This window comes from Neoarius graeffei, chromosome 4 (assembly GCF_027579695.1).
Source record: "Neoarius graeffei isolate fNeoGra1 chromosome 4, fNeoGra1.pri, whole genome shotgun sequence".
Taxonomy (NCBI): Eukaryota; Metazoa; Chordata; class Actinopteri; order Siluriformes; family Ariidae; genus Neoarius; species Neoarius graeffei.
The window spans coordinates 71,249,593-71,277,344 of record NC_083572.1 but is presented as its reverse complement, the minus strand read 5'-3'; the positions used below and the strand labels follow the sequence as shown (position 1 = coordinate 71,277,344).

The window sequence follows — 27,752 nt, the reverse complement described above, 5'->3', positions numbered from 1 at the left end:
GTACTCAGTTAAGTACCCATGTCCTCATCCCTTGGTACCTTCGGCCCTAGAGCAACTGTGCTCAGCCAAGTGCTTATAGCCTGGTCCAAATTCGTGAAGGGGATGAATGGAAGACAGCATTTAGTACTACTGCTGGCCATTTTGAGTACCAAGTCGTGCCTTATGGGCTCTCTTTGGCACCAAGTGTCTTTCAATGTTTGATTAATGATGCTCTTCATGACATGTTGGGGAGATATATAATCACATACATTGATGATAGCTTGATATATTCCCCCAACAAAAAAAGTCATCTGAAGCACATCAGGTCAGTACTCCAACACGTGTTTGAGAACCATCTATCTGTCAAAGCTGAGAAGAGCAAATTTCACCTGCATCAGATCTCATTCCTGGACTATATTGTCGGTGCCGAGGGAGCCAGCTTGGCTCAAGCTTAGGTGTCTGCAGTAACTTCCTGGCCTGTACCTGCCTCAGTCAAGGAACTCCAGTGTTTTTTGGGTTCACAAACTTCTCTCGGCATTTCATTCGAAACTTTAGTTCCATTGCTGCCTCATTGACCTCACTCCTAAAGAAGACTCCTAAACCCCTCCAGTGGACACCAGCAGCTGAGGAGGCCTTCACCAAGCTCAAGACAGCCTTCACTACAGCCCCTATACTTCAGCACCCCGACCCAACTTGACCATTCATTGTGGAGTTAGATGCCTCTGAAACTGAGGTAGGGGGCATTCTCTCACAGCGTTTTGGAGAGAAACCCAGGCTCTATCCAATAGCATTTTTCTCTAAGAAACTTACTCAAGCAGAGAGGAACTATGACATCGGAAACCGGGAACTGCTAGCCATCAAGTTAGCCCGAGAAGAATGGAGGCACAGGTTGGAGGGAGCTACACATTCTTTTGTAATATTAACTGACCATAAAAATCTTGAATATCTCAAGGCAGCCAAGAGACTTAACCCATGCCAAGCCAGATGGGCATTGTTCTTTACAAGATTCTATTTTGCAATCTCTTACCATCAAGCCACCAAGAATACTAAGGCAGATGCCCTGTCTAGGAAGTGGGGTGCTTCCTGAGAATCTTCTGCATGTGGAACCAGGGGGACTGGGCAAAATTCATCCCATGGGCCTAGTATGCACAGAAGTCCCTCGGACACTCAGCAACACAATTTACACCGTTCCAGTGCATGCTCGGGTACCAGCTGCCCCTGTTCCCATGGGATGACACACCTTCAAGTGTTCAAGCAGTTGATGAATAGTTCTCATGGAGCCAAAAGGTTTGAGAGGAGGTTGACCAACGTATTGAGGCTGTCAATGCCAAATACAAAGAGTATGCTGATAAACATAAAAGCAAGAATCCCAAATTTGCTCCAGGAGACAGAGTATGGGTCTCCACCAGAGATCTCAAGGGCTCCAACACATGCAAGAAATCACAGGCACAGTATATCGGGCCATACAAGGTACTATGACGCATTAATGAGGTCTCTTACAGGTTGGAACTACCACTTCACAGCTGCATCTTGCCAACGTTCCACATCTCATGTCTGAAACTTGCTATACATGGTCCCTTATCAGAGAACATTCACACCCAAGATCCTCCCCCCCAATGCCCAGAAGGAAAGCCCATCTACCAGGTAAATAAGACACTCGACTCTAGATGCAGAAGAGGTCAACTAGAGCACCTGGTAGATTGGGAGGGCTACGGACCCAAGGAGGGAAGCTGGGTGGGAGCCAAGGACATATTAGGCCCTCTCCTAATGCAAGAGTATTATTCACAGTACCCAAACAAACCTGCACCAAGAGGGAGAGGCCACCCCAGGAAATGTTTAGCTCCTGGAGGGAGCTCCTCAGGGGGTTCTGTCAGTAATTGTGTTGAGAGCAGCAGCTCAAGATGAACTACAAACATGGATTCCATTAACTACAACTGCCAAGATCCACAGTGCCCTCTGTCAGCTGAGTTCCAATTGTACCTTCCATTCCGCTAATCACTTCCCCTGCGACTTTTTTTATAATATATTTTTATTAGAATTTTGTACAAGTTACAGAAAACAAACACAGAAAAAAGACAGAGTAAAAACAAGTAAAACAGAACACAAAAACAGCAAAAAACAAAACAGGGCATATTTAAAAACAATAATTGTGTACACTGCTGCATCACTGACACTAGAATCTTAACACAAGTACTAAACAGAAATGGTAAAGGTGGATGGCACTCTATGAACTCCCTTGCTGGTCAAGATCAGTGTTATATTTATCAAGGTGAGCCAAAAATGGCTGCCATATATCTGAAAATTTATTAAGATTGTCCATCATGCCATATCGAACCTTCTCCATATGCAATATACTGTACCAATGAGCTCATGTAACCAGATCTTAAACTGAGGCACAGTATCTGACTTCCAGAGTTTTAAAATAATTTTCTTTGCAATTACCATTCCATACATAATTGTGCTTTGCACCAAAGCCCCATGTTTAAGTAGAGAAGGAGAAACCCCAAATAATGCAATCATTGGATCAGGTTCAAACACACAGCCATACATGTCAGAAAACCACTTAAATATGTTACACCAAAAATTATACAGTTTCGGACATGTCCAAAAGAGGTGAGTCAGAGAGTCCTCTGCAGATTTACATCGGTCACATAGCGATGAAATGGTGGGAAAGATTCTGTGCAGTTCGGTTTTTGAATAATGAAGCCTGTGCATCACCTTAAATTGGATTAACTGGTGCCTGGTGTTGATGGAGCAAGATCGGGTCCTACCAAGGCCCCCCCTCCAAACATCATCTCCAATCTGCATTCCCAGCTCCTCCTCCCAGGAGTTTTTCAAAGAGTGCATAGCAGAAATTGTTTGTTCAGAAAATATATTTACAAAGCCAGAGACCAATTTTCTAGATTCAGGTGGACCCAACAAACGCTTATAAATCAATTTATCTGCTGGAAGAGACTCAAAGTTAGGCACACATTGACGGACATAATTCCTAATCTGTAAATATCGGAAAAAATGTGTTGTGGGAAGAGAACTTGTTTTGTAACTGAGCAAATGTAGCAAATTGTTTATTAATATACAGATCTTTCAGAGTGACCAAATCCTTTAGCCTCCAACAGTCAAAAGACCCGTCCGAGAGGGATGGAGAGAATGCATGATTGTGATATACTGGGACATGGATAGAAGTGTCCGGTAGTCTGCAGCCCTTCCTAATTTGTTGCCATATTTTTAAGCAATTAAAAATGATCATATCCATCTTAACAGCTGCAGGAGGTCTGGGTGTTGAGAAGAGAAGTGCTGGAAGTGAACTGTTTTTGACATCACTCATTTCAATGGCAACCCAAGGGGGAGTCTCGACAGATACCTCCATGTTATATCCTTCCTGCCAATAGACAAGGGCTCTAGCATTCGCTGCCCAGTAGTAATGCAGGAAATACGGCAACCCGAACCCACCCATTTCCCCTGGTTTATGTAAATGAGCTTTTGAAATTCTGTGAGCTTTAAAGCCCCAAATAAAAAGGTAGAACTATCGAATCCAGAGATTTGAAAAAAGATTGTGCCAAAAAAAGGTAAATTTTGAGAGATACAAGAACCTTGGCAGGGAAACCATCTTGATGGCATTTATTCGACCCACCATACGGTAGAGAGAGGAAGATTCCTCCATTTTTCAATGTCCCTCCTCAGTTTCTCAACTTTCTCAAGAAAGTTCAGCTTAAAAATTAGTTTAGGGTTTTTTGACAAAACTACAAGATACTTCAGCTGATACTTCAGATGTTGGTAATTTTGAACGGGAGATTATGCAGAAATTCAGTGTTGAGATCCGCACCCAATGACATGAATTCACTCTTCTGCCAGTTAATTGTGTAACCCGAAACTTCACCAAATGTTCTGATTAGATCCAGCAAAACAGGAACTGATTTCTCTGGTTGTGATATGAAAAGAACAACATCGTCCACATATAGGGAAATATGGTGATCCACTTTACCCAGCCAGATGGGTTCAATAGAAGGGTGATTCTTGATACTAATGGCAAGAGGCTCAATGGCAAAGAGCAATGGGCTGAGAGGGCAGCCCTGGCGTGTCCCGCGGTGTAATCGAAACGGCACTGATCTTTCTTGATTTGTGAGAATGGAGGAAGCTGGATGAGCATCTAGCATTGTAATCCACGATACAAATTGACTACCAAATCCAAACTCCTCCAAGGCCTTTACCATGTATGCCCATTCCACTTGGTCAAATGCCTTTTCCACATCTAGGCAGAGGGCAGCCACCCTCGAGCCCTTACTGTACCTATGATACATTATATTCATCAATCTTCTGACACTAAAAAAGGAAAATCTATTAGGGACAAAGCCAGTTTGATCAGCATGAATGATATATATTTATTTAACCGATTTGCTAGTAACTTGGTAAAAATTTTCATGTCCGAATTCAACAGTGCTATAGGACAAAAGATGAAGGCTCAGTTTCATCCCTACCTTCTTTTAATAATAATGAAATATTGGCTTCATATAATGTGGGCGGAAATTCCTGGGTTCCAAATGAATGATTGAACATCCTCAAAAGGAGGGGAGCAATCTTCAGAGAATTTTTTTTTTTATACAGTTTGATTCCAAAAGCATCTGGGCCAGCAGCCTTGCCATTGGGAAATGATTTTATAGCATCCAGAATCTCTTGCGTGGTGATGTCAGAATTCAAAGCTTCACGGGCAGCCTCACTTAATTTAGGAAGTTTTAGACGCCCCAACCAATCAGAAACATTCCCTTTTCCATTTGACATGTATAACTCTGCATAATATTCCCTAAAGCGATTGTTTATACTTTTAAGATCAGTAATTAGTTCTCCAGTCTTTGATTTAATCTTGTGTATGGCTCTACTAGCTTGCCAGCCTCTTAACTGTTGGGCCAGTAATTTATGGGGCTTATCCCCCAACTCGAAGTATTTCTGCCTGATCTTTAACAACTGATCACATACCTGACTGGATAGAACAGTGTTGTATTCATATTTTAGTTTAAGAATATTTTGTAAGGTGGAAGGGTTGGAGTTACTCCTGTAAGCAAGTTCCAACTGTGATAGTTCAGTTTCAATTTCTGACAGTCGCTTCCGCCTTTCCTTTTTCAGAGAAGATTCAAAAGAGATTATGTGACCCCGAATCACTACTTTAAAAGTTTCCCATAAAGTGGAGTCTGTGACTTCCAAATTGTCATTGCTCTCCAGGAATTCTGAGATCTTAGTGGATATATATTGACAGAATGATACATTGGAAAACAGTGATGGGTGGAGACACCAGTTAAACTGCTGTTTTTCGTGATTAAGATCTAGGACCAATTAAATTGGTCAGAAATTAAAATATGATATTTTGAGGCAATCACATTTGGTGTCAATTAAAAAGTAATCTATTCTTGAAAAGGACTTGTGCATTTGTGGAAAAAAAAGAATAATCTCTATTTGTAGGATGTCCAAGCCTCCAAATATCAACTAGATTCATGGAAGGCATTAAGTTATTTAAAACCGTGGAGGAGGTAGATGACTGATTTGGCTGGATTGACCTATCCAAACGGCTACCAAGCACACAGTTGAAGTCACCACCTACAATTAAATGTGTATCCGAGAGATCAGGCAGTGAGTTAAATATCTTACGGAAAAAAGCTGGGTCATCAAAATTTGGACCATATACATTAAGGAGTGTAACATGAAATGAGTGAATGTAGCCAGTTATCAAAATAAACCGGCCATTTGGATCACTCACAGTAGAAACATGCCTAAAAGGCACAGTCTTGTGGATCAAAATTGCCACTCCTCTGGCTTTACTGAAAAACGTGGACTGAAAAATCTGATTGGCCCAGCTACGTCTAAGTAACTTTGTGGGTCTGATGTGCATTTCTTGCAAATACACTATATCAGCAGACAGAGATTTTAAGTGAGAGAACACTTTAGCTCGCTTGAGCACATGACCCAGCCCACGCACATTCCAACTAGTAAAAGTGATGCCACCACCTGGCAAAGGTATACTAGGATGCATATGGATTTTGCATAGTAGCAGCATACAAATCACGGGCGATTGCTCTAAGACAACGAGGGAGGCTCAGCTTCCTCTAAAAATGACGAACATCGTGTAGGATGAATTGTGCTAGGCTTATGTTATAGCCGACCTTATAACATTGCTATTTCAGATCCAGAATCATAGAAATATATGTGCTCAACCCAACTACAGTGCGAAATCATTCCGTTATAACTTTCCCCAGTTCGCCTAATGTGTGCGTGAGTTTTTCCCCCTCGTGACAGCGCGATGCAGCCCAGCCTCAGTGGACTTCAAATGCATTTGGGAGCTATGCGCTTTTCAATCTCAAAATGCAAGACGATTATTGGACAAATACTGCGAAAATGCCCGCCCACGGAGTCTCACGGACTCCCAGCCTCAGTGGACTTCAATGGCATTTGGGAGCTATGCGCTTTTCAATCTCAAAATGCAAGACGGTTATTGGACAAATACTGCGAAAATGCCCGCCTACGGACTCCCAGCCTCACAGTGGGAGGGACATGGCAGTTTCCGCGAGGAGACTGGTGATTGGTGAAAGCGGCCGGATATTTTCTTTGATTGACAGCTCGTTTCAAATATAGACAGGCAGCGGTGAATCTCAGTTCAGTCCCATGCGGATTCGCAAGTGCTGTGGTGTATTGTAAGAGATCAGCTTACATTTCGATTTCATTCATTACATACGGTTTCTACCAGCTTTTTTAGTTTGTATATACAACCCCAATTCCAAAAAAGTTGGGACAAAGTACAAATTGTAAATAAAAACGGAATGCAATAATTTACAAATCTCAAAAACTGATATTGTATTTACAATAGAACATAGACAACATATCAAATGTCGAAAGTGAGACATTTTGAAATTTCATGCCAAATATTGGCTCATTTGAAATTTCATGACAGCAACACATCTCAAAAAAGTTGGGACAGGGGCAATAAAAGGCTGGAAAAGTTAAAGGTACAAAAAAGGAACAGCTGGAGGACCAAATTGCAACTCATTAGGTCAATTGGCAATAGGTCATTAACATGACTGCGTATAAAAAGAGCATCTTGGAGTGGCAGCGGCTCTCAGAAGTAAAGATGGGAAGAGGATCACCAATCCCCCTAATTCTGCGCTGACAAATAGTGGAGCAGTATCAGAAAGGAGTTCGACAGTGTAAAATTGCAAAGAGTTTGAACATATCATCATCTACAGTGCATAATATCATCAAAAGATTCAGAGAATCTGGAAGAATCTCTGTGCGTAAGGGTCAAGGCTGGAAAACCATACTGGGTGTCCGTGATCTTCGGGCCCTTAGACGGCACTGCATCACATACAGGCATGCTTCTGTATTGGAAATCACAAAATATGCTCAGGAATATTTCCAGAGAACATTATCTGTGAACACAATTCACCGTGCCATCCGCCGTTGCCAGCTAAAACTCTGTAGTTCAAAGAAGAAGCCGTATCTAAACATGATCCAGAAGCACAGACGTCTTCTCTGGGCCAAGGCTCATTTAAAATGGACTGTGGCAAAGTGGAAAACTGTTCTGTGGTCAGGCGAATCAAAATTTGAAGTTCTTTTTGGAAATCAGGGATGCCGTGTCATTCGTACTAAAGAGGAGAAGGACGACCTGAGTTGTTATCAGTGCTCAGTTCAGAAGCCTGCATCTCTGATGATATGGGGTTGCATTAGTGCATGTGGCATGGGCAGCTTACACATCTGGAAAGACACCATCAATGCTGAAAGGTATATCCAGGTTCTAGAGCAACATGTGCTCCCATCCAGACGATGTCTCTTTCAGGGAAGACCTTGCATTTTCCAACATGACAATGCCAAACCACATACTGCATCAATTACAGCATCATGGCTGCGTAGAAGAAGGGTCCGGGTACTGAACTGGCCAGCCTGCAGTCCAGATTTTTCACCCATAGAAAACATTTGGCGCGTCATAAAACAGAAGATACGACAAAAAAGACCTCAGACAGTTGAGCAACTAGAATCCTACATTAGACAAGAATGGGTTAACATTCCTGTCCCTAAACTTGAGCAACTTGTCTCCTCAGTCCCCAGATGTTTACAGACTGTTGTAAAGAGAAAAGGGGATGTCTCACAATGGTAAACATGGCCAGGGCCGTCGACAGGGGGGGACAACCGGGTATTTTGTCCCGGGCCCAGGCATGAGGGGGGGCCCAGAACTGGTCCCTCATGAAGATGCCATTAATCATTCTGTTTCATTTCAAAATGTTTTGATTTGGGGGAGAAAAATGTGCTATATTTGCATTCAATGAATGATTTCTGGTTCTTTTGCCTTTATTGTCTTCGAAAATAGATTCAAGAACCCACCTACCACCCCTAATGCAGAAATGGTTTGGTCTTTGATTAAGGCGCCAAATAACACTGCACTATTCCATCATAACGCTTCGACAATAAGCGTGCGAGCCCGTTTGCCAACATGCACAAGTCAGGAGCAAAGAAAAGAAAAGAGAAAAAGAGATGAAGAAGCCAAGAGCCTCAGGGGCTCACTGCATAGATATTTTAGAAAAGATTCAGATGATGGGGATAGATTAGGGATAAAATTAGCTCATGTTTTAAGTCGTTCAAATTCTGTAAAGCTGCTTTGCGACAATGTTTATTGTTAAAAGCGCGATACAAATAAACTTGATTTGATTTGATTTGATGATGCAGCAGGGGGTGAAGGCAGTGGGGCAGCTGAGCCAGGTAAGACACAGATAACTTTTTTCCAGCCCCGTAATGTAACCCCAGCACGCGCGACGCGCCATTCATAATTATAAAGTAGGGGATAGCAGGGTACACTGAGTGAACACTGAAACGCACAGGGCATTGAATTATTTCATAAACATATCGGTTTAATAACACTGTGTTGCATATATCTCAATGAAGCAAAGAATAGCACATTGGCCTGCAATCATATCCAAATGTTTTAGGCACGCTTGCTGAGCTGCGCTGAGCTGGACTCCGGTTAGCTGAAAGCCTGTGGAACGCTGCCTCTTGTTAATTAAACCTTATTTTGTTGGAAATCATCCCGTGTAGATACAACGGCATGTGAAATTGCCAGCTAGATAGAGTTTAATGTAACGAATGGGCTATAAATGGGGTGTTTTGAGGTTAGTCTGTTGCAAAACATTAAACTTTCGCTTAGACTGGATACTCTTCAAACAATTCCCTTGCTCAAGTGAAAAATGATAGGCCTGTATGAAAAGCGCAATTAATGAAAGTAGCCTAATAAGCCCTAAATGAATAAAACAACCTCTGTTTTATTGTTGTTGCTTACACGTTAAGATTTTGAAATCTTCTCGGTCCAGTTCTATATCCAGGGAACGTTGTAATCCTTTTGGTTTATCCGTAATAAACGTGTCAGCCCCCAGGTCAGATAGGCTAATGTTACATGGTTGGGAGGGTGTCAATTTTTTTTGTAACATTCTAAATCGAGTACGGAAAAGACGTTTATGAATAACAAGACAAAAAATACACTGAAAAACTCACTGTACACATCACTAGTGGCACACACGGACTGGCCATTGGGAGTAGCGGGAGTTTTCCCGGTGGGCCGGTGGTTCAGTGTGGGCCGGCGGAGAAAAAAAAAAAAAACAGTTGCACGCTGGCCTTTAATATGATAAGCAATGTTAACAGTTTCTTTAAGAAACTGTTAACATTGCTTATTACAGTTGCGCGCTGGCCTTTAATATGATAAGCAATGTTAACAGTTTCTTAAAGAAACTGTTAACATTGCTTATCATATTAAAGGCCAGCGCGCAACTGTTTTTTTTTTTTTTTCTCCGCCGGCCCACACTGAACCACCGGGAAAACTCCCGCTACTCCCAATGGCCAGTCCGTGTGTGACTAGTGGTGATGCTTCTATGTTCAGATTTCGGGAAAGCCATAACTCCGTTCTCATTGAGGCCCAGTTCCATCCCGTAAACAATCATTTTGGTTTATCAACTACCTGCGCTCAAACATGTCACAGGAGAGGCTCAATGGGCTGGCTATGCTCTCTATAGAGCGCGAACTTGCAAAGAAGCTGGACTTCAATGACCTTATTGACGACTTTGCCACAGCAAAAGTCCGGCGCATTGCATTTCACACCTGAATAGTTGCAGACTAAGGAAATGTTCAAACTGTAAATATGTTGAAATGTTGAAATAAAATGGTTGACTGTTATAATGGGCTTGGAATACCTGTTATTTAAGGGTTGGAGCACTGTAAAAAAAGAATAGTTGAGAATACTTGAAATTTCAAGGCAACAGTCTGCATTAAGAATTTTATTTTTTGCCAACGATGTGCCCATGATAATCCAAACTATGATAAAACTGTTATCTTTATTAAGAATTCTTAATTAAGTCAATTTTCAATTCCTCATTCTGCCAACATAGATTTCTCTTTTTGCTGAACAGTGGCATTCACAGTAGTGCAAAAAGGCAATTGAGGTTATCAGACTTTTTTGGGGGGCTTTTTTCACCTTTTTTTTGGATAGGACAGTGTAGAGACAGGAAATGAGCAGGAGAGAGGGATCGGGAAATGACCTCAGGTCGGAATCGAACCCGGGTCCCCGGATTTATGGTATGGTGCTTTATCCACCTGAGCCACGACGCCATACCCACAACGTGGGTTTTAAAAACTTTATTTCAATATTGAAGTTTTGTAATTGTGTAGAACAATGAAAAAAGGCATGTATAGTTTAATGATAAATTGTGGGGGTGTCGTGGCTCAGGTGGATAAGGCGCCATACCATAAATCCGGGGACCCGGGTTCGGTTCTGACCCGAGGTCGTTTCCCAATCCCTCCCCGTCTCTCTCTTTCCTGCTCATTTCCTATCTCTACGTTGTCCTATCCAAATAGAGGTGAAAAAAGCCCCCAAAAAATTGTGATAACCTCAATTGCCTTTTTGCACTACTGTGAATGCCACTGTTCAGCAAAAAGAGAAATCTATGTTGGCAGAATGAGGAATTGAAAATTGACTTAATTAAGAATTCTTAATAAAGATAACAGTTTTATCATAGTTTGGATTATCATGGGCACATCGTTGGCAAAACATAAAATTCTTAATGCAGACTGTTGCCTTGAAATTTCAAGTATTCTCAACTATTTTTTTTTACAGTGAGTGAATGGAGACTGTGAAAAGAGGGGTTGGGTGTGGGTGGTTGCTGTGTGGCGATGTGCGTGCGCGCATATGTGTGTGTGTGTGTGTGGGGGCACTCAGATTATTTGGGGGGGGCCACTCAGATTATTTTGTCCCGGGCCCAGCCAAAGCTGTCAACGGCCCTGAACATGGCCTTGTCCCAACTTTTTTGAGATGTGTTGTTGTCATGAAATTTAAAGTCACCTAATTTTTCTCTTTAAATGATACATTTTCTCAGTTTAAACATTTGATATGTCATCTACGTTCTATTCTGAATAAAATATGGAATTTTGAAACTTCCACATCATTGCATTCCGTTTTTATTTACAATTTGTACTTTGTCCCAACTTTTTTGGAATCGGGGTTGTATTTTCATTGTAAATAAAGTGTAAATATAGCGTTGTCAAGTTTTCTATCTTAGTTCCAGAAATTTCGTTTATTTGAGTGACTGAACTTGAACTTGAGGGAGCTAGTCAGCTAGCAAGAAAGCTGCGCACGGATGCCAAGCATTGCTGATTTAATTTTGGCGAAGCCATTTGCCAGTCTTCCTTTCGAGGAAAAAATTAAAATTAAAGAGCAGGGTAGACCAACGCCTCAAATTGACTTGCTGAAAAAGGTAGGGAATAATACTCGTTCCTTTTAGCTCTCCTGGTACGAGAAAGTGAATTGGCTAACAGCAAGCGACCCACATCAACAACAGTAAATAGGCTACTTTAGTAATATGTCATGGATGGACCAAAAATATAGAATCTATTTAAAAGGTTTATGCTGAGTATATTATATTGGAATATATATTTCTCTGGGGCGGCACGGTGGTGTAGTGGTTAGCACTGTCGCCTCACAGCAAGAAGGTCTGGGTTCGAGCCCCAGGGCCGGCGAGGGCCTTTCTGTGCGGAGTTTGCATGTTCTCCCCGTGTCCGCGTGGGTTTCCTCCGGGTGCTCCGGTTTCCCCCACAGTCCAAAGACATGCAGGTTAGGTTAACTGGTGACTCTAAATTGACCGTAGGTGTGAATGGTTGTCTATGTCTATGTGTCAGCCCTGTGATGACCTGGCGACTTGTCCAGGGTGTACCCCGCCTTTCGCCCATAGTCAGCTGGGATAGGCTCCAGCTTGCCTGCGACCCTGTAGAACAGGATAAAGCGGCTAGAGATAATGAGATGAGATGATATTTCTCTGGATATGAATTAAACACAGCTACAATTTGGAAAACATTTTTTAAACAAAAACACAGCCGAGAACATTTCACACTACAGACCTGGATTAAAAGTGAAGGGTTATCAAAATTGTCAAAACATTTCTCAGTCAAAATAAGTAAAATATAGGGAAAGTATCATTGAATGAAATATGTGGCACCCAGCTCTATGTTTGGCTCCCCAAGGTCAGTGCTTGTGCCTATTCCAGAACACTCTGCTGTTACTGCTGAGGTTCCTGACAAAGAGCTGCTTTCAATAATGATCAATTTTTAAACAACATGCCACAATTTTAAAATATAAAATGTTAAAATATACCCCCCCAACACCACCATCATGTATATTGGACAGTAGGCTAATGGGCCAAAAGAACCTGTTATTTCACAGTTTGTGACCCTGCCAACAATCAGCCAGATCAGAGGCAAGAGTATGGGCAAAATTGATGTGTTTTTTCTTTTATCTTTTAAAATCTGGAAATATCGTAACCGACCAGCCTCCCCTGTTTGAAAGACTACCAGCCGCCACTGGTACAAACATAATGCCTGAAAAAATAATGATAAAGACAAGAGGAACACATGAAAACAAACAAGAACATCCCCCCCCCCACTTTCCCAAACAAAGTGAGATTGTAAACCCTACGTACACTCTTGGGGGCTGCCGGACCATACAGGAACAACTAACCGGCCACTAAGTTAACCCAAGGACCCTGCGCCCTCCCCACTAATGAGGACAAGTGCTTGTGAAAATCAACAGTGATATATATATTTGTTAACATACATACGCACATACCTTACAAACTGTCATATAAATGTCCCGGTAGGTGTGCAAACAACTTAAGAATCACATACCGAAATACGCCATGTTGGCGAATAGTATTCAAGACAGTGTCTCTGCAAATGCCTCAGAATCCTGTGGGGACGAAAAAACTCTGTCCATGGTGCCAGTGGAGACCTGCAGCCGTGCCGGGTAGACGAAACCGCACCTCACACCTGCATCTCGGAGTCGCTTACGGACGGGATCAAATGCCTGCCGTTGCTTCTTCACCTCCGCTGGGTAATCAGGAAAGAAGTGAACCGCTTTACCATTGTAGCACAGAGGAAACTGCTGGCGGGCCAGCTGTAATATTTTCTCCTTCAGTTGGAAGTGATTAATCCGTGTTATCATTACGCGCGTCGTCCTCGGAGAGCCATCTTCCCAGCCAATGAGCCCGGTCCACCTCCAGCGGTTTGGGAAAGTTATCAGCGCCCAGCAGCTCAGGGATGAACTTTGCCAAAAACTCTGGGTGTCCGTTCTCGATTTTCTCAGGCAAGCCAATGATTTTAATATTCTGCCACCGGGAGCGAGCCTCCAGGTCCGTTACTTTCAGACGAAGTGCTTCATTTCCCGACTGCATTTTCATACATTTCTGCTCAACGAGAGAGAGATGGCGGTCATACTCCGAGCTAGCATTTTCCACCTCCTGTATTCAGTTACCGAGACTCACCAGCATTGCCTGGGTGGATGCCAGAGATGCCTCCAAGTCATTAAAACGGTCATTCATCGTCCTGCTCACACATTGTATAGCTGCGAGGATGTCTCGATTCAGACTCCAGATCAGACTCGTTGGCTAACTCCGGGGCCGCAGCAGCTAGCTCCGCACATGGCTGGCCATCGGCCTCATTACAGGCTTTCTCTTGCCACTTCCCTCTTTCAGTTTTTGGTTTTGTCATCTTGAGGCGCTTAGGTCAAAGTATTTGAGGCGAAACCGGGAAATTAGGTGAAATATTAAATGACTGAACTACTTCGAATGTGGAGAGGAGCTCTGAGAAGTACGACTATTCCATACGGTGCTCACTAGCGCCCCCCTTCCCCTGCCACTTAAACCTCCCTCACATTTCACAGATGCAAAATATCGTTCAGTGTTTACTCCTGTGTACTGAGCCATTTGTGACGAGTCATGGAATCCATGGACACGTGTCGGCCGAAACGAATCCAAGAATCACAAAAGCATTAATGCTTTTGCGATTTTCTCGGATTCATTTCAGCCGACATGTGTCCGTGGATTCCATGACTCGTCACATTTGTTTACTTAGTCAGCCTTCCCGTTTCCTCGACCTAGTTTCTCGTTTATCTCACCTCACTGTCTCCATTGCCCTGTTTGCTTATTGATCGACCCCTGCCTGTTTTCTCAACTATGATTCTCGTCTTGTGATTCAGCTTGGTCTCCACTTTGCTTCCCTGCTGTCCCCTGCACATACATCTGTAAGTGCCTGCACCCTTACACTTGCATATTACAATTCATAAACAACTGTACATACATGTTCATAATGCTGCTGCACACATTTCCACTTTGTTGTACATATAAACAACTGTACATATGTGTTCCATACTGCTAACTGTACACACAACCCTACATACTCTCGAAACCTGTCCACTTCCCCTCTGTAAATATGCATTTAATATTTCCAAACATAACATTTGTATATTGTAACTCTCCATTGTCCACCACTGTATATGCTCTAACTTATAGCATCACTATATTGCAGTACTTCTGTCACTTTTCTGGAAATACTGTATTTTGCACTTCTTGTTAGATGCAAACTGCATTTCATTGGCTCTGTACCTGTACTCTGCACAATGACAATAGTGTCTAATCTATGACAACATAACTAAAAGGGAGTTTGTTTAGGTAGTGTGGTATGAGACCATTCAGTGCTTTAAAGGTCAAGAATAGTATTATATAATCAGTGCAAAATTTGATTGGGAGTCAGTGCAGTGTTGGGTGATGTGGTCATATCTTCTGGTTCTAGTAAGGACTCTCGCTGCTTAATTCTGGACGAACTGGAGCTTGTATATGGACCTACTGGAACACCCAGACAGTAAGGCCTTACAATAATCCAACCTAGAGGTAACAAAAGCATGAGCTAGTTTTTCTGCATCATGTAGTGACATCATATTTCTTATCTTAGCAATATTTCTGAGATGAAAGAAGGCCATCCTAGTAATATTATCGACATGAGTTTCAAATGAAAGACAAGAGTCAATAATCACACTAAGGACTTTTACTGTTGTGCATTATGTAACAGAAATGCCATCCAGAGTTACTATGTAATCAGGAAGGTTACTTCTAGGTACACGTCATCCTTGTACAAGTACTTCTGTGTGAGGGTTTTGCTGGGATTTGAACCTGGTTCGCTGGTGTGATAATCCAGCAAACCCCCACTAGGCCACCAGGGGGATGACGCAAGTGCAGAGGCATGAGGCGGAAGTAGAAAAGTATCAAAAAGTTTATTTACAAAATATATACAATCTAAGGGAAAAAACAAAAAGAATAATCCAAAGCTCAGAAGATATACAAAAATAAAAATATCCCAAGGTTCAATGTCCAAAATCCAACTAAGAAAAGAAGAGGCAAAAAACTCAAACGCTCAGAAGATTCAAAGGTCAAAACAAAATCCACAAAGTCCAAAAGAAAGCAACAAAACCAAGAATACTAAGACACAGGCAAGGTACATGGGACAGAGGGAACTAGCACTAACAGCATAGCATAGGAAAAAGACTCTGTGACAAGGGAACAAACAGAGGGGTATTTATACACACACTAATTAAGGAACAGGGAGGGGCAGGAAACAGGCAATGAAGACAAACACAAAAACACAGTGGCAGCCTCTAGAGGCCAAAACAAACATGACAAGATGGAAATAACAGCGGCCTCTAGAGGCCAAAACAGTCCCAGTCCTAACAGGACCCCCCCCCCCCCCCCCCCAGGAGCGTCTCCTGACGTTCCCAGGGCGATCCGGATGGGCCGAATGGAAGTCCCGGCATAGTCCTTTATCTAGAATGTCCCGGGCGGGGACCCAACAGCGTTCCTCAGGGCCATAGCCCTCCCAATCTACTAGATATTGAAGCCCGCTGCGGACCCGGCGGGAGTCAAGCAGGCGATACACGGTGAACACAGTCTGACCCTGGAAGATGCGGGGGGGTGGGGGGTTCCTGGGGCAGGGGCATACATGGACGTCAGTACGGGCCGCAACAGGGAAACATGGAATGTGGGGTTGATCCTCAGAGTCCGGGGCAACTGGAGCCGGTAGGCGACAGGGTTCACCCTGCGCACCACCTTGAAGGGGCCAATGTAGCGAGGAGCAAGCTTGCGGTTCTCCATCCACAGCGGAAGGTCCTTAGTGGACAGCCAAACCTGCTGGCCAGGGCGGAAAGCGTGGGCAGGTCTTCTATGGCGGTTGGCCTGAGTCTGGTTGGTTCTGGAGGTCTGGATGAGGGTCTTCCTGACCTTGCTCCAGGTCTCGCGACACCGTCTCACATATTGGTTGACCGAGGGCACCCCTGCATCCTCCTCCTGGTCTGGGAACAGAGGTGGCTGGAACCCGAATTGGCACTGGAATGGCGACAGCTTGGTGGCCGATGACTGCAGGGTGTTGTGGGCGTACTCTGCCCATGGCAGCCAGGTGCTCCACGATGTCAGGTTATCCATAGCCAGGCCTCGCAGGGTGGTTTCCAGGTCCTGGTTGAGCCTCTCCGTCTGGCCATTGGACTGTGGGTGAAACCCAGAGGAGAGGCTGGCAGTGGCTCCGATGACCTTGCAGAACCCGTGCCACACTCGGGAGGAGAACTGGGGCTCTCGGTCTGAGACGGTGTCCTGCGGGAGACCAAAGACTCGGAAGACATGAGTGAATAATAGTTTAGCAGTTTCAAGAGCAGAAGGGAGCTTGCACAGTGGTAAAAAGCGACAGGCCTTGGAGAATCTGTCAACTATGACCAATATGACAGTGTTACCTTGTGACTCAGGGAGACCCGTGATGAAGTCGACTGCCACGTGGGACCAGGGACACCGGGGAATGGTCAGAGGATGCAGGAGACCCTGGGGGTGCTGTCGTGGGTTCTTGCTTCTGGTGCACACTTCGCAGGAAAGGACGAATGACCTCACTTCCTTCTCCATGCTAGGCCACCAGAAGCGCCTTCTCAAAAAGTCCAGGGTCCTTCGAGCTCCCGGGTGGGCGGTGAGAGGGGACGAGTGACCCCACTGGAGAACCTTGGCCCGGGCTTGATGTGGGACATACAAGAGGCCCAGTGGCCCCGTCCCAGGACCGGGGTCCTGGTGTTGGGCTCGTCGGACGGCCTCCTCAATACCCCAGCGGACAGGGGCCACAATCCGGGACAGGGATAATAGGCCCGACTTCACTCTCCCTGTTAGTGGCAGAGAACAGCCTGGACAGTGCGTCAGGTTTGGTGTTCTTGGAGCCGGGGCAGTACGATAGGGTGAAGTCAAACTGACTGAAAAACAGGGCCCACCTAGCCTGTCGTGGGTTCAGTCTCTTGGCTTGCTGGAGGTACTCCAGGTTCTTGTGGTCCGTCCAAACCAGGAATGGATGTTGCGCTCCCTCCAGCCAGTGCCTCCACTCCTCAAGGGCCAGTTTGACCGCTAGCAGTTCTCGATCCCCCACATCGTACCGGGACTCCGCAGGACTCAGGCGGTGGGAGAAGTATGCGCAGGGGTGCAGCTTTCCTTCCGAATGTTGAGAGAGCACTGCGCCGACACCACTGTCCGAGGTGTCCACCTCCACGATTAATGGTTGGGAGGTGTCCGGGAGGACCAGAATGGGTGCCGTGCAGAAGCGGTGCTTGAGGTCTTTGAATGCCTTTTCCACCTGAGGAGACCAGACATAAGATCCACCTGTCCCTTTGGTGAGGTCCGACATGGGTGCTGCTACAGAACTAAAGTTCCTGATAAACTTGTGGTAGAAGTTAGCAAATCCTAAGAACCGCTGAACCTCTTTGACGGACTTGGGAGTGGGCCAGTCCCGGACGGCCAGGGTCTTGGCTGGGTCCATTTGGAGTTGGCCTGTCCGTACAATAAAACCCAGAAAGGAGACCTCGGGAACATGAAATTCGCATTTCTGGGCCTTGGCGAACAGATTGTTCTGTAGCAGCCTCTGGAGAACCTGGCGGATATGGTGGCGGTGATCCTGCACGGTCTTGGAAAAGATAAGGATGTCATCGAGGTAGACAAAAACGTACAGGTTAATCATGTCCCTCAAGACGTCATTGATTAGGGCCTGAAAAACAGCTGGTGCGTTGGTGAGTCTGAAGGGCATCACCTGGTATTCGTAGTGCCCAGACGGGGTGTTAAAGGCAGTCTTCCACTCGTCTCCCTGTCGGATACGGATGAGGTGGTATGCGTTCCGTAGGTCCAACTTGGTGAAGACGGTGGCGCCTTGGAGCAGGTCGAATGCTGTGGACATCAGCGGAAGGGGATAGCGGTTGCGCACAGTGATCTTGTTCAGGCCCCTGTAGTCAATACACGGTCGGAGCCCCCCATCCTTCTTGCCGACAAAGAAGAAGCCGGCACCAGCAGGTGAGGTGGAGGGTCGAATGAACCCAAAGACCAGGGCGTCTTTGAGGTATTCCTCCATGGCCTTGCATTCTGGCTGAGAGAGGGAAAACAGTCTGCCACGAGGAGGGGTAGTCCCAGGGAGCAAATCGATGGCACAGTCGTAGGCCCGGTGCGGAGGAAGAACGGCGGCCCTGCTTTTGCTGAATACCTCCTTCAAATCCCAGTACTCTGTGGGAACTTGAGATAGCTCGGTGAGATCAGGGGGCTCGGCAGGAGACACAGGAGAGCTAGAGAGCAGACAAGAGGCATGGCACGCAGGGCCCCATTCCACAACCTGGCTTGTTACCCAGTCTATGCGAGGGTTGTGGCGGGTAAGCCAAGGAAGGCCTAGAATCACTGGTAACTCTGGTGAAGGAATCAGGTGCAGGGATATTTCTTCCTTGTGACCTTGAGACTGGAGGAAGACTGGAGAAGTTACTTGGGTGACTCTTCCGTCACCTAAGGCTTGGCCATCCAGGGCAGACACAGACAGTGGGACTTCAAGAGGTGCAGTCGGGACATTGATACTTTGGGCGAAGTGAACATCCATAAAGTTTCCAGCCGCCCCGGAGTCTAACAAGGCTTGACAAGAGTGGACGGACTCACTCCAGGAAAAGGAGACCGGGATGTAAACTCCTTGGCCAGGAAGTTCAGGAGAGAGGGTAGGCCCTGTCACAACCCTCCCTCGGCTGGACGGGGCAGTCCTTTTCCCGAGAGTTCGGGACATGATGCTCGGAAGTGACCAGGTTTGCCACAGTAGATGCAGCACTTGTCCCTCCTTCTGCGCTCCCTCTCAGATGCGGAGAGGTGAGTACGACCCACTTGCATGGGTTCTGGACAGTCACTGGTGGAGGTAGACGGGCTCCAGGTAGAGGCAGGGAGGCCAGGGAGGCTCAGGACTTGGCGGCGTTCTCTCATCCTGTTGTCCAGACGAGTAGAATGTGAGATCAGTGTTTCGAGGTCACTAGGGCATCCGATAGAAGCCAGACCATGGTGGAAGGCTGACACCAGGGCAGTCTCGTTCCTTCCACTTACTGCGGCTAGCGTCCGGAACAAGATGGCATAGTCTGCGACGCTTCCCCCTTGCCGGATGGACATGAGCTTTCTGGCTGCATCTTTACTGATGTCTGCTTGATCGCAGACACAAAGCATCTCCTCAGTGAACAGCTGGAAATCAGAGCACTCGGGTCCCTGTCTCTGCCAGATAGTAGTGGCCCAGGCCCGTGCCTTACCAGCTAACAAAGCTATCACAAAGGCAATCTTGCAGCGATCCATAGTGTAGGTGGTAGGCTGAAGCTCAAAGGTGAGCTGGCACTGGGTAAGGAACTCTCGACACTCACTGTGCTTGCTGTCATACCTCTGTGGTACAGGAAGGCTGGGTTTGCGAGGTGAAGAAGGCAGCATGGCAGGAGGCACTGGAGCAGGAGCAGATGGTGGAGCAGGAGCAGAATCAGGCAGAGGAGATGGGGGCAGAGAAGTCAGCTGTGCCAGGGTTTTCCCAATCTGCTGAAGCAGTACCTCGTGGTGAGCAAGGGTCTCATGTTGGCTTGCGTGAGTCCGTCCATGAGTGTCCATGGTGGATCTGAGGCGTGTTAACGCAGCCATCATTCCCTGAAGGTTGGCTGGGTAGACAGATGAAGAAGCCTCTGCTGAGTCGGTCATGACGGAGTCTTTCTGTTAGGGTTTTGCTGGGATTCGAACCTGGTTCACTGGTGTGATAATCCAGCAAACCCCCACTAGGCCACCAGGGGGATGACTCAAGTGCAGAGGCATGAGGCAGAAGTAGAAAAGTATCAAAAAGTTTATTTACAAAATATATACAATCCAAGGGAAAAAACAAAAAGAATAATCCAAAGCTCAGAAGATATACAAAAATAAAAATATCCCAAGGTTCAATGTCCAAAATCCAACTAAGAAAAGAAGAGGCAAAAAACTCAAACGCTCAGAAGATTCAAAGGTCAAAACAAAATCCACAAAGTCCAAAAGAAAGCAACAAAACCAAGAATACTAAGACACAGGCAAGGTACATGGGACAGAGGGAACTAGCACTAACAGCATAGCATAGGAAAAAGACTCTGTGACAAGGGAACAAACAGAGGGGTATTTATACACACACTAATTAAGGAACAGGGAGGGGCAGGAAACAGGCAATGAAGACAAACACAAAAACACAGTGGCAGCCTCTAGAGGCCAAAACAAACATGACAAGATGGAAATAACAGCGGCCTCTAGAGGCCAAAACAGTCCCAGTCCTAACACTTCTGTCTTTTCTTTTCTTTTCTTTTTTGTTCACTACTGTTCTGCATGAGAAGCTAATTCCATGACTGGATATACATTTAGGTAATGATTAGACAGAATTATTTAATCAGTAACTTCTGAGCAATGTTTTCATGTGTTATACTTCCTGGGATGTCAATGACTATCCATCCATCCATCCATCCATCTATCAATTATCTATACCGCTTGTGCGTCAGGCTCATGAGGGAAGCTGGAGCAAATACCAGCTGACTTTGGGCAAGAGGTGGGGTACACCTTGGGTAAGTCACCAAACTATCACAGGGCTAACACAGAGATGAACAACAGTTCACACTCAAACTTAGAGTAGCTTATTGACCTAATCCATATGGTCTATGGAATGAAACCGGAGCACCGACAGTGCTATTGCACCTGTCAATGTGGATCAACACAATTTGCTGATGAATTATCAAACATGTCAAACAACAACAACCCATAGTGGCATGACATTTTGAAAGAAAAAAGCAACATATATTGGCTCAGTAAGTTCTCTATAAGCTACCAGAACAGCTTCAAAGTGCATAGATTTTGCAAGTCTCTGGAACTGCACTGCAGGGATGAACACAATTTTTTAAAAAGGATGTTCTCAATTGATTTTTTGATGATGCCTACTAACATGTTGGTTCCCCATAGGTGTTAAGTTACTTTATTATTTACTGTTCGATCTCAAATGCATTAAAAAGGCAAGAAATTGCACTAATTAACTTTTGATGAGGCACACCTATTAATTGAAAAGCATTCCAGGTGACTACCTCATGAAGCTGGGTAAGATAATGGCAGTACATACATACATACATACATAGAGGATATTACACACTCAATAGAATGTTTATCTTCGAGTGGCTAATGTATATATTCAGGAGTAAGCGAAGGAGTGATATTTTTCAACATGAGAAGATAAACTTCGTATCTTCGCACCACCGTGTAATGTTCTTTATATTTTATTGACATAGCTACAAAAAAAGCAAGATAATTAAAACTAGACCGGACAATTCCCCGGGGGAAATTGTGAGAGGATGCAGTGCGCGAAGCAATTCGGTCACGCATGTTTGCTGGCCGTGAATGTGTGACCTGCTATGAAGCTACAATGCCATGATTTATGTGTGTGCTTGAGACAGCAGCCCCCCCCCCCCCCCCCCCCCCCGCGCTCCCTCACTGGCCCCAGTTGGCATGGCGACGGGCCTGAGCAGGAGCGTTAAGACACACAAGATTTTGTCAGTTTTCTGCTGTTTTTTGCTCAGGAGCAGGCCTCGAACAACGACAAATAACTTGAAAACGAAAGCAGCTATTCACAAAATTCTTTCACAGTGAGCGCTAGAAGGGTCTCCTGAATACACTGATGTAATTTTTTTGTCTGTAGTGTTAAAAATGAGGACACTAGAGTGAGTGAAAAATGAGTGACTTTTCTGTCACGTTTATAATGGGTGTCAATGAGGCCTCTCAGCTGCACTCTCCTCAGTTTGAGGCTTCTCATTCAAAAACTGTAAATCCTATCGTTTAGGTAGACACATTGTGTGAATCAGGACAAGTTTTACTACTACTTTTGAGAAATTTGTGGCTGAAACCACAGTTTAAGCGAGAAAGTTTGAGCTATTTTTTCAAGCTCTCTACACTCTAACTAAACGAGCTCCACTGGTGTGTAACGCAATAGACACCCATTCAAAAGCCGGATTTTCTCCCGGAACCCACATGGCGTTTGAGCCGGGACTGATCCGAAAGTGTAGAACCTAGCAGAAAAATTGAATGCCAGATCCACAGAGGAGAAGTTTTCCTACGTTTTAGAGTTTGAATCACGTCTCTAGGTGAAAGCATGCCAGAGCAGCGGATGTTTGAAAAAGTGCTTTTTTTTTCAATTAATTCCATAGAAATGAATGGGGTTTTTTTGGGCAATTTTTTCGCAACTACGTCGCGAAAAAAGTCATATTCTGTAGAGAAAAGTAATAGCATAGCGAATCCGATCGAGCCGCACGTTTTGATATATTGTTTGTCTGTGTGCGACGTACGGTTATTGAGTTATTTGAAATCGAAATTTGCGTAGGAATAATAAAATAGAAGAAGAAGAAGAAGAACGTAGAAGAACAATAGTTGCTGTGCTGCAGCACTGCATCCAAATAAATGTAATTTTGAACTGGTCCACCATTTTGACAATGCATGTCTAGTCAGTCGGAAGACACTGAGAGTGACATCACCGAAGTGAAATATCAGAAAATATGTCACTCAGACCTGCAATGCATTTCATATGAAAAATGCAAGTTTTTCAACACAAGATAAACTTTATATCTTCAAGCCAACATGTGATTTTCTTTTTACCTCACCCCTGATGGAGTTAGCGGGGTGAAGTATTGTAATCAGTGCAGTTTGTTTTTTGTTTGTGTGTGTCTGCCTGTTAACAATCCCATGTCTAGACGGTTGCACCGATTGACTTCAAATTTTCAGGGTAGGTGGTCAATGGTCCATAGATTACCTGATTACATTTTTGGGGTAATCGGGTCAAGGTGAAGGTCAAGGTCACCAGAAAGGTCAGCCATTCAGTCAAAATAACATTTTCCATTATAACTCAAACAGTTGCTGACAGACAAATGTTTACTATTATGAGCATATTGGAACTCCTATATGGCCTTTCATTTGGCACCATGATCTTTGACCTTGAATGACCCTGAAAGGTCAAACTCAGGGTCACGGATTTTCAGAGGACTGTAACTTAATGGTTGATGGTAGCAGATATTTACCATTATCAACTAATAGGAAGTGCCATATGGGCTTTCATTTGGCACCATGACCTTTGACCTTGAATGACTTTGAAATGTCAAACTCAAGGTCATGGATTTTCATAGGACTATAACCTGACAACTGATGATTGAGAAATATTACCATTATCAACATATAGGTATAAAATAAGTGCTGCCAGGTGAGGTTTGCTTTCATATGCATTCATAAACCAAAAAGTACCCAAATTTATCAAACCCATTCATTAATTGCCTCATGAGTGACATATTGGAAAAAAATTATATATATATATATATATATATATATATATATATATATATATATATATATATATATATATACTGATTAGCCATAACATTATGACCACTGCCAGGTGAAGCTAATTAACTCTTGTCAAGAGGTGAGCTACATTAGGCAGCAAGAGAACAGTCAGTTCTTGAAGTTGATGTGTTGGAAGCAGGAAAAATGGGCAAGCGTAAGGATCTGAGTGACTTTGACAAGGGCCAAATTCAGACATCCCAACCCGACAAAATTCAAGGAGGTCCCCCCCCCCCCCCCCCCCCCCCCCCTGGGGATTTTTTTTTTTTTTGGGGGGGCAAATACATTGCTGGGGGGTATGGGAGTACTCCCCCAGAAAATTTTGGATTTGGTTGATGTGATTTCCTGCATTCTGGTGGATTTTGGGGTGCCCTTTTGGAGATGAACAATACCTGAATTCACTCAGTTCACTCAGATTCATAGCTGACACCCTGACTTGGGGACTTAGCTGCCCCCAACCCGTAAACTATGATAACTACAATGTTAGATTAGATAGATTAGATATTTGGCAGCACCAATAGCAGCTTCATCAGCTGACAGAGCTCCCTGAATCTCAACTGCCATGAGCTCACAGATGTGACTTTGGACAGCTTCCCCCAGAACTCATCAACTGGTAAATTCTTATAATTTGGCACCAGTGCTTCCAGGTTAGATGAGACATAATCCAGGACTTGTAAATGGAGTTGTTCCCTGGCATCTGCTTTCATTACATTTGGAAATCTGTCTGCCAAAGTCAAAATCTGCTCTGGTTTCACATCTTCATGGTTCTCAGGATTGACCACTGACAGATTCGTCAAGATTTGATCTCTCACTGGGAATTTTTCCTTTATTTTTTTTAAAGCTTCTGATGTAGAATGCTCTCACATCTCTGTAGAATTGCTTTGTCTTGTGACTGGAGAGTGCTGATTTTCACATCGGAAAATCACATATTTGACGGAAGATGGATATGATGCATACCTGAAGATACAGTATTAACTGAACAGCGTAAATTTTGCTCATGTTGTGAGAGAATCTCTTTCAGAGCCTGTAAATACAGAAAAACCTGATGAGTCAGTTGAGAGAGATAACAGGATGGCGTGTCCATTCATTTAATATTCAAATTGTTTTTAGATGCAATATAACATCGCACGTGTTTCAGTGGACAAAAAGGTAATGAAAAGATTCAGAAATACACAGGGAAGTTTATCACAGAGTGATAAGTTATAAATTAATCTTGCAGTGGCCTTTTCCTTCACACCAATTCTGTCATTACTGTAAGGACTTTACCTTAAAATTTCAAACAGATTCAATTCACCTTAAAATCAGCTCTCTGTACAGGGACACTGCAAGAAGATCATAGGTTCTGGAATTTGAGAAAAAAAATCTTGTATGGTTACAGAGATGCTTTGATTTTGGTAAAAATAAATAAATAACGGTAATTACGTGCTGCCCTCCCCCCCCACACACACACAAACCACACATCTCTACTTAACGTTGGAGCACAAAATAGAAAGGGTGTATACATGCTCCTAATTGGTTCTGTTTGAAACGAGAAAAAGTTGTAGTTTTATGAGCGACTTAGTTTTGGAGGTAAATCCTCACAAATTCCTGCCTCTTGCGCAACACCTGCTCCTGCTGCTCCAGCACTGAAAGTGAAGGTAATTTATTGCCATTATTGAGTCTTGTGCTGAGCAAGTGAGCTTACAAAGATGACAATTACAAAGAGACACTGCTTTATCATAACTGTGAAAGTTGAACACCTAATCAGTTAAAAAAAAAAAAAACTGATGATTTGTACCATGTATTAATTTCCTGGGTTAAAGAAAATGGCTGGAACAGCTGCTGCTCTTCTTCATGGTCTATGCACTCACTGACTGGTCGATAGGTTCGGGATGAAGCCTGCTCGCATGCTTTAGATTCCGTGAGATTGTATGTGATTTGCGGGCATCAGGGAGTCACTATCAATATGCGGGAGACTTGGGATGTCTGCAAATTGTGGTGGCTAGCTGCAGGGGCGCAGATAGGATTTTTGAACTGGGGGGGACTGAGCTGTCAGCAAATGATTCCATTTTGTGTATATATGTATGTGTGCGTGTGTGTGTATATATATATATATATATATATATATATATATACACACACACACACACTACCGTTCAAAAGTTTGGGGTCACTTTGAAATGTCCTTATTTTTGAAAGAAAAGCACTGTTCTTTTCAATGAAGATCACTTTAAACTAATCAGAAATCCACTCTATACATTGCTAATGTGGTAAATGACTATTCTAGCTGCAAATGTCTGGTTTTTGGTGCAATATCTCCATAGGTGTATCGAGGCCCATTTCCAGCAACTATCACTCCAGTGTTCTAATGGTACAATGTGTTTGCTCATTGCCTCAGAAGGCTAATGGATGATTAGAAAACCCTTGTACAATCATGTTAGCACAGCTGAAAACAGTTTAGCTCTTTAAAGAAGCTATAAAACTGACCTTCCTTTGAGCAGATTGAGTTTCTGGAGCATCACATTTGTGGGGTCGATTAAATGCTCAAAATGGCCAGAAAAATGTCTTGACTATATTTTCTATTCATTTTACAACTTATGGTGGTAAATAAAAGTGTGACTTTTCATGGAAAACACAAAATTGTCTGGGTGACCCCAAACTTTTGAACGGTAGTGTGTATACATGTTATTTCACCTCCCTCACTGCCATCACCAGGAACTACCTGCAGGCCAGGACAATGATAACATTTTAACATAGCCTATGGAAATCCAAAGTTTACACATTATCATCACGCACAGAAATTGCAAAGCTAGTTTTAAAACCGCTAAGTTCCAACTGTTAAACATAGTGAGCTACGTGTGTGTGTGTAAAGTGTAAACCAGTGCATCCTGACTTTCTAACTATGCCTGTGTGTTGCGTGAGCGGCAGTCAGTCAACAACTCTTCGCAAAGTTTCCTTATAAAACAATATGCTCGCTGAAATTATGGCAGGGAACGCCAGATTAAACATTAAAACTGCCTTCTGAGCACTGTATCTACAGGCTACCACCGAAAGAAGGAGGCTACCAGAAAGGCATCTCTACCGATTTTACTTTCACTACGACATTACTTTGAAGAGACTATCAAAAAATTGCAAGGTGATATGATAAAGTAAGGCACAGATTACTTACAGTCATTGTTTTTTTTTTTGAAAAAACGATGCAATCGTTTTCTGCCTTTTGGCACCCTTCATCATGCCGTGTTGGGGTCCTGAACTAGGAGGAGCTGTCCCCAATATGCCTGTCAAACTTGTGGGTAACCATAGCAACCAAGCTCAAGCTCGCAACCTGTGCAGTCTGCGCAGTTGCAACTATGTATGCACTGCTGTGCACCTCAATAAACCGAATGGTAATTAGTCTTTTGATTTTTCCGTGAGGTTTGCCTTATGCAAAGAAAGACAGCATAGATGTTTTTTCCTCCCTATAAGTGGGGGGGGACCGAACGAGGTGAATTTAAATCTGGGTGGGACGAATCCCCCCCGTCCCCCCCTCTATCTGCGCCCGTGGCTAGATGGTAAACAAATATTAGAGTACATTCACATTACAGGCATTTAACAGAGATACCCAGAGCAGCCCAGGGGTTAAGGGTGAGACATGGCCTAATGGTTGGAGAAGCAGCTTTAGGACTAAAAGGTCACTGGTTTGATTCCCTGGACCAGCAGAAATGGTTGAAGTGCCTTTGAACAAGGCACCTAACCCCAGGCTGC

At 44.1% G+C, this 27,752-nt stretch overlaps 1 protein-coding gene across 1 annotated transcript in view; it reads right to left on the bottom strand.

Moving 5' to 3' along the window:
* Nucleotides 1-27,367, bottom strand: part of LOC132884458 (uncharacterized) — a 42,806-nt gene extending 15,439 nt beyond the window's left edge. Inside the window, exon 1 of the mRNA XM_060918309.1 lies at nucleotides 27,178-27,367. Within this exon, the coding sequence (XP_060774292.1) occupies nucleotides 27,178-27,183 (6 nt within the window). The 5' untranslated portion in view covers nucleotides 27,184-27,367. The remainder of the gene's footprint in view (nucleotides 1-27,177) is intronic.
* Nucleotides 27,368-27,752: the final 385 nt, after the last annotated feature.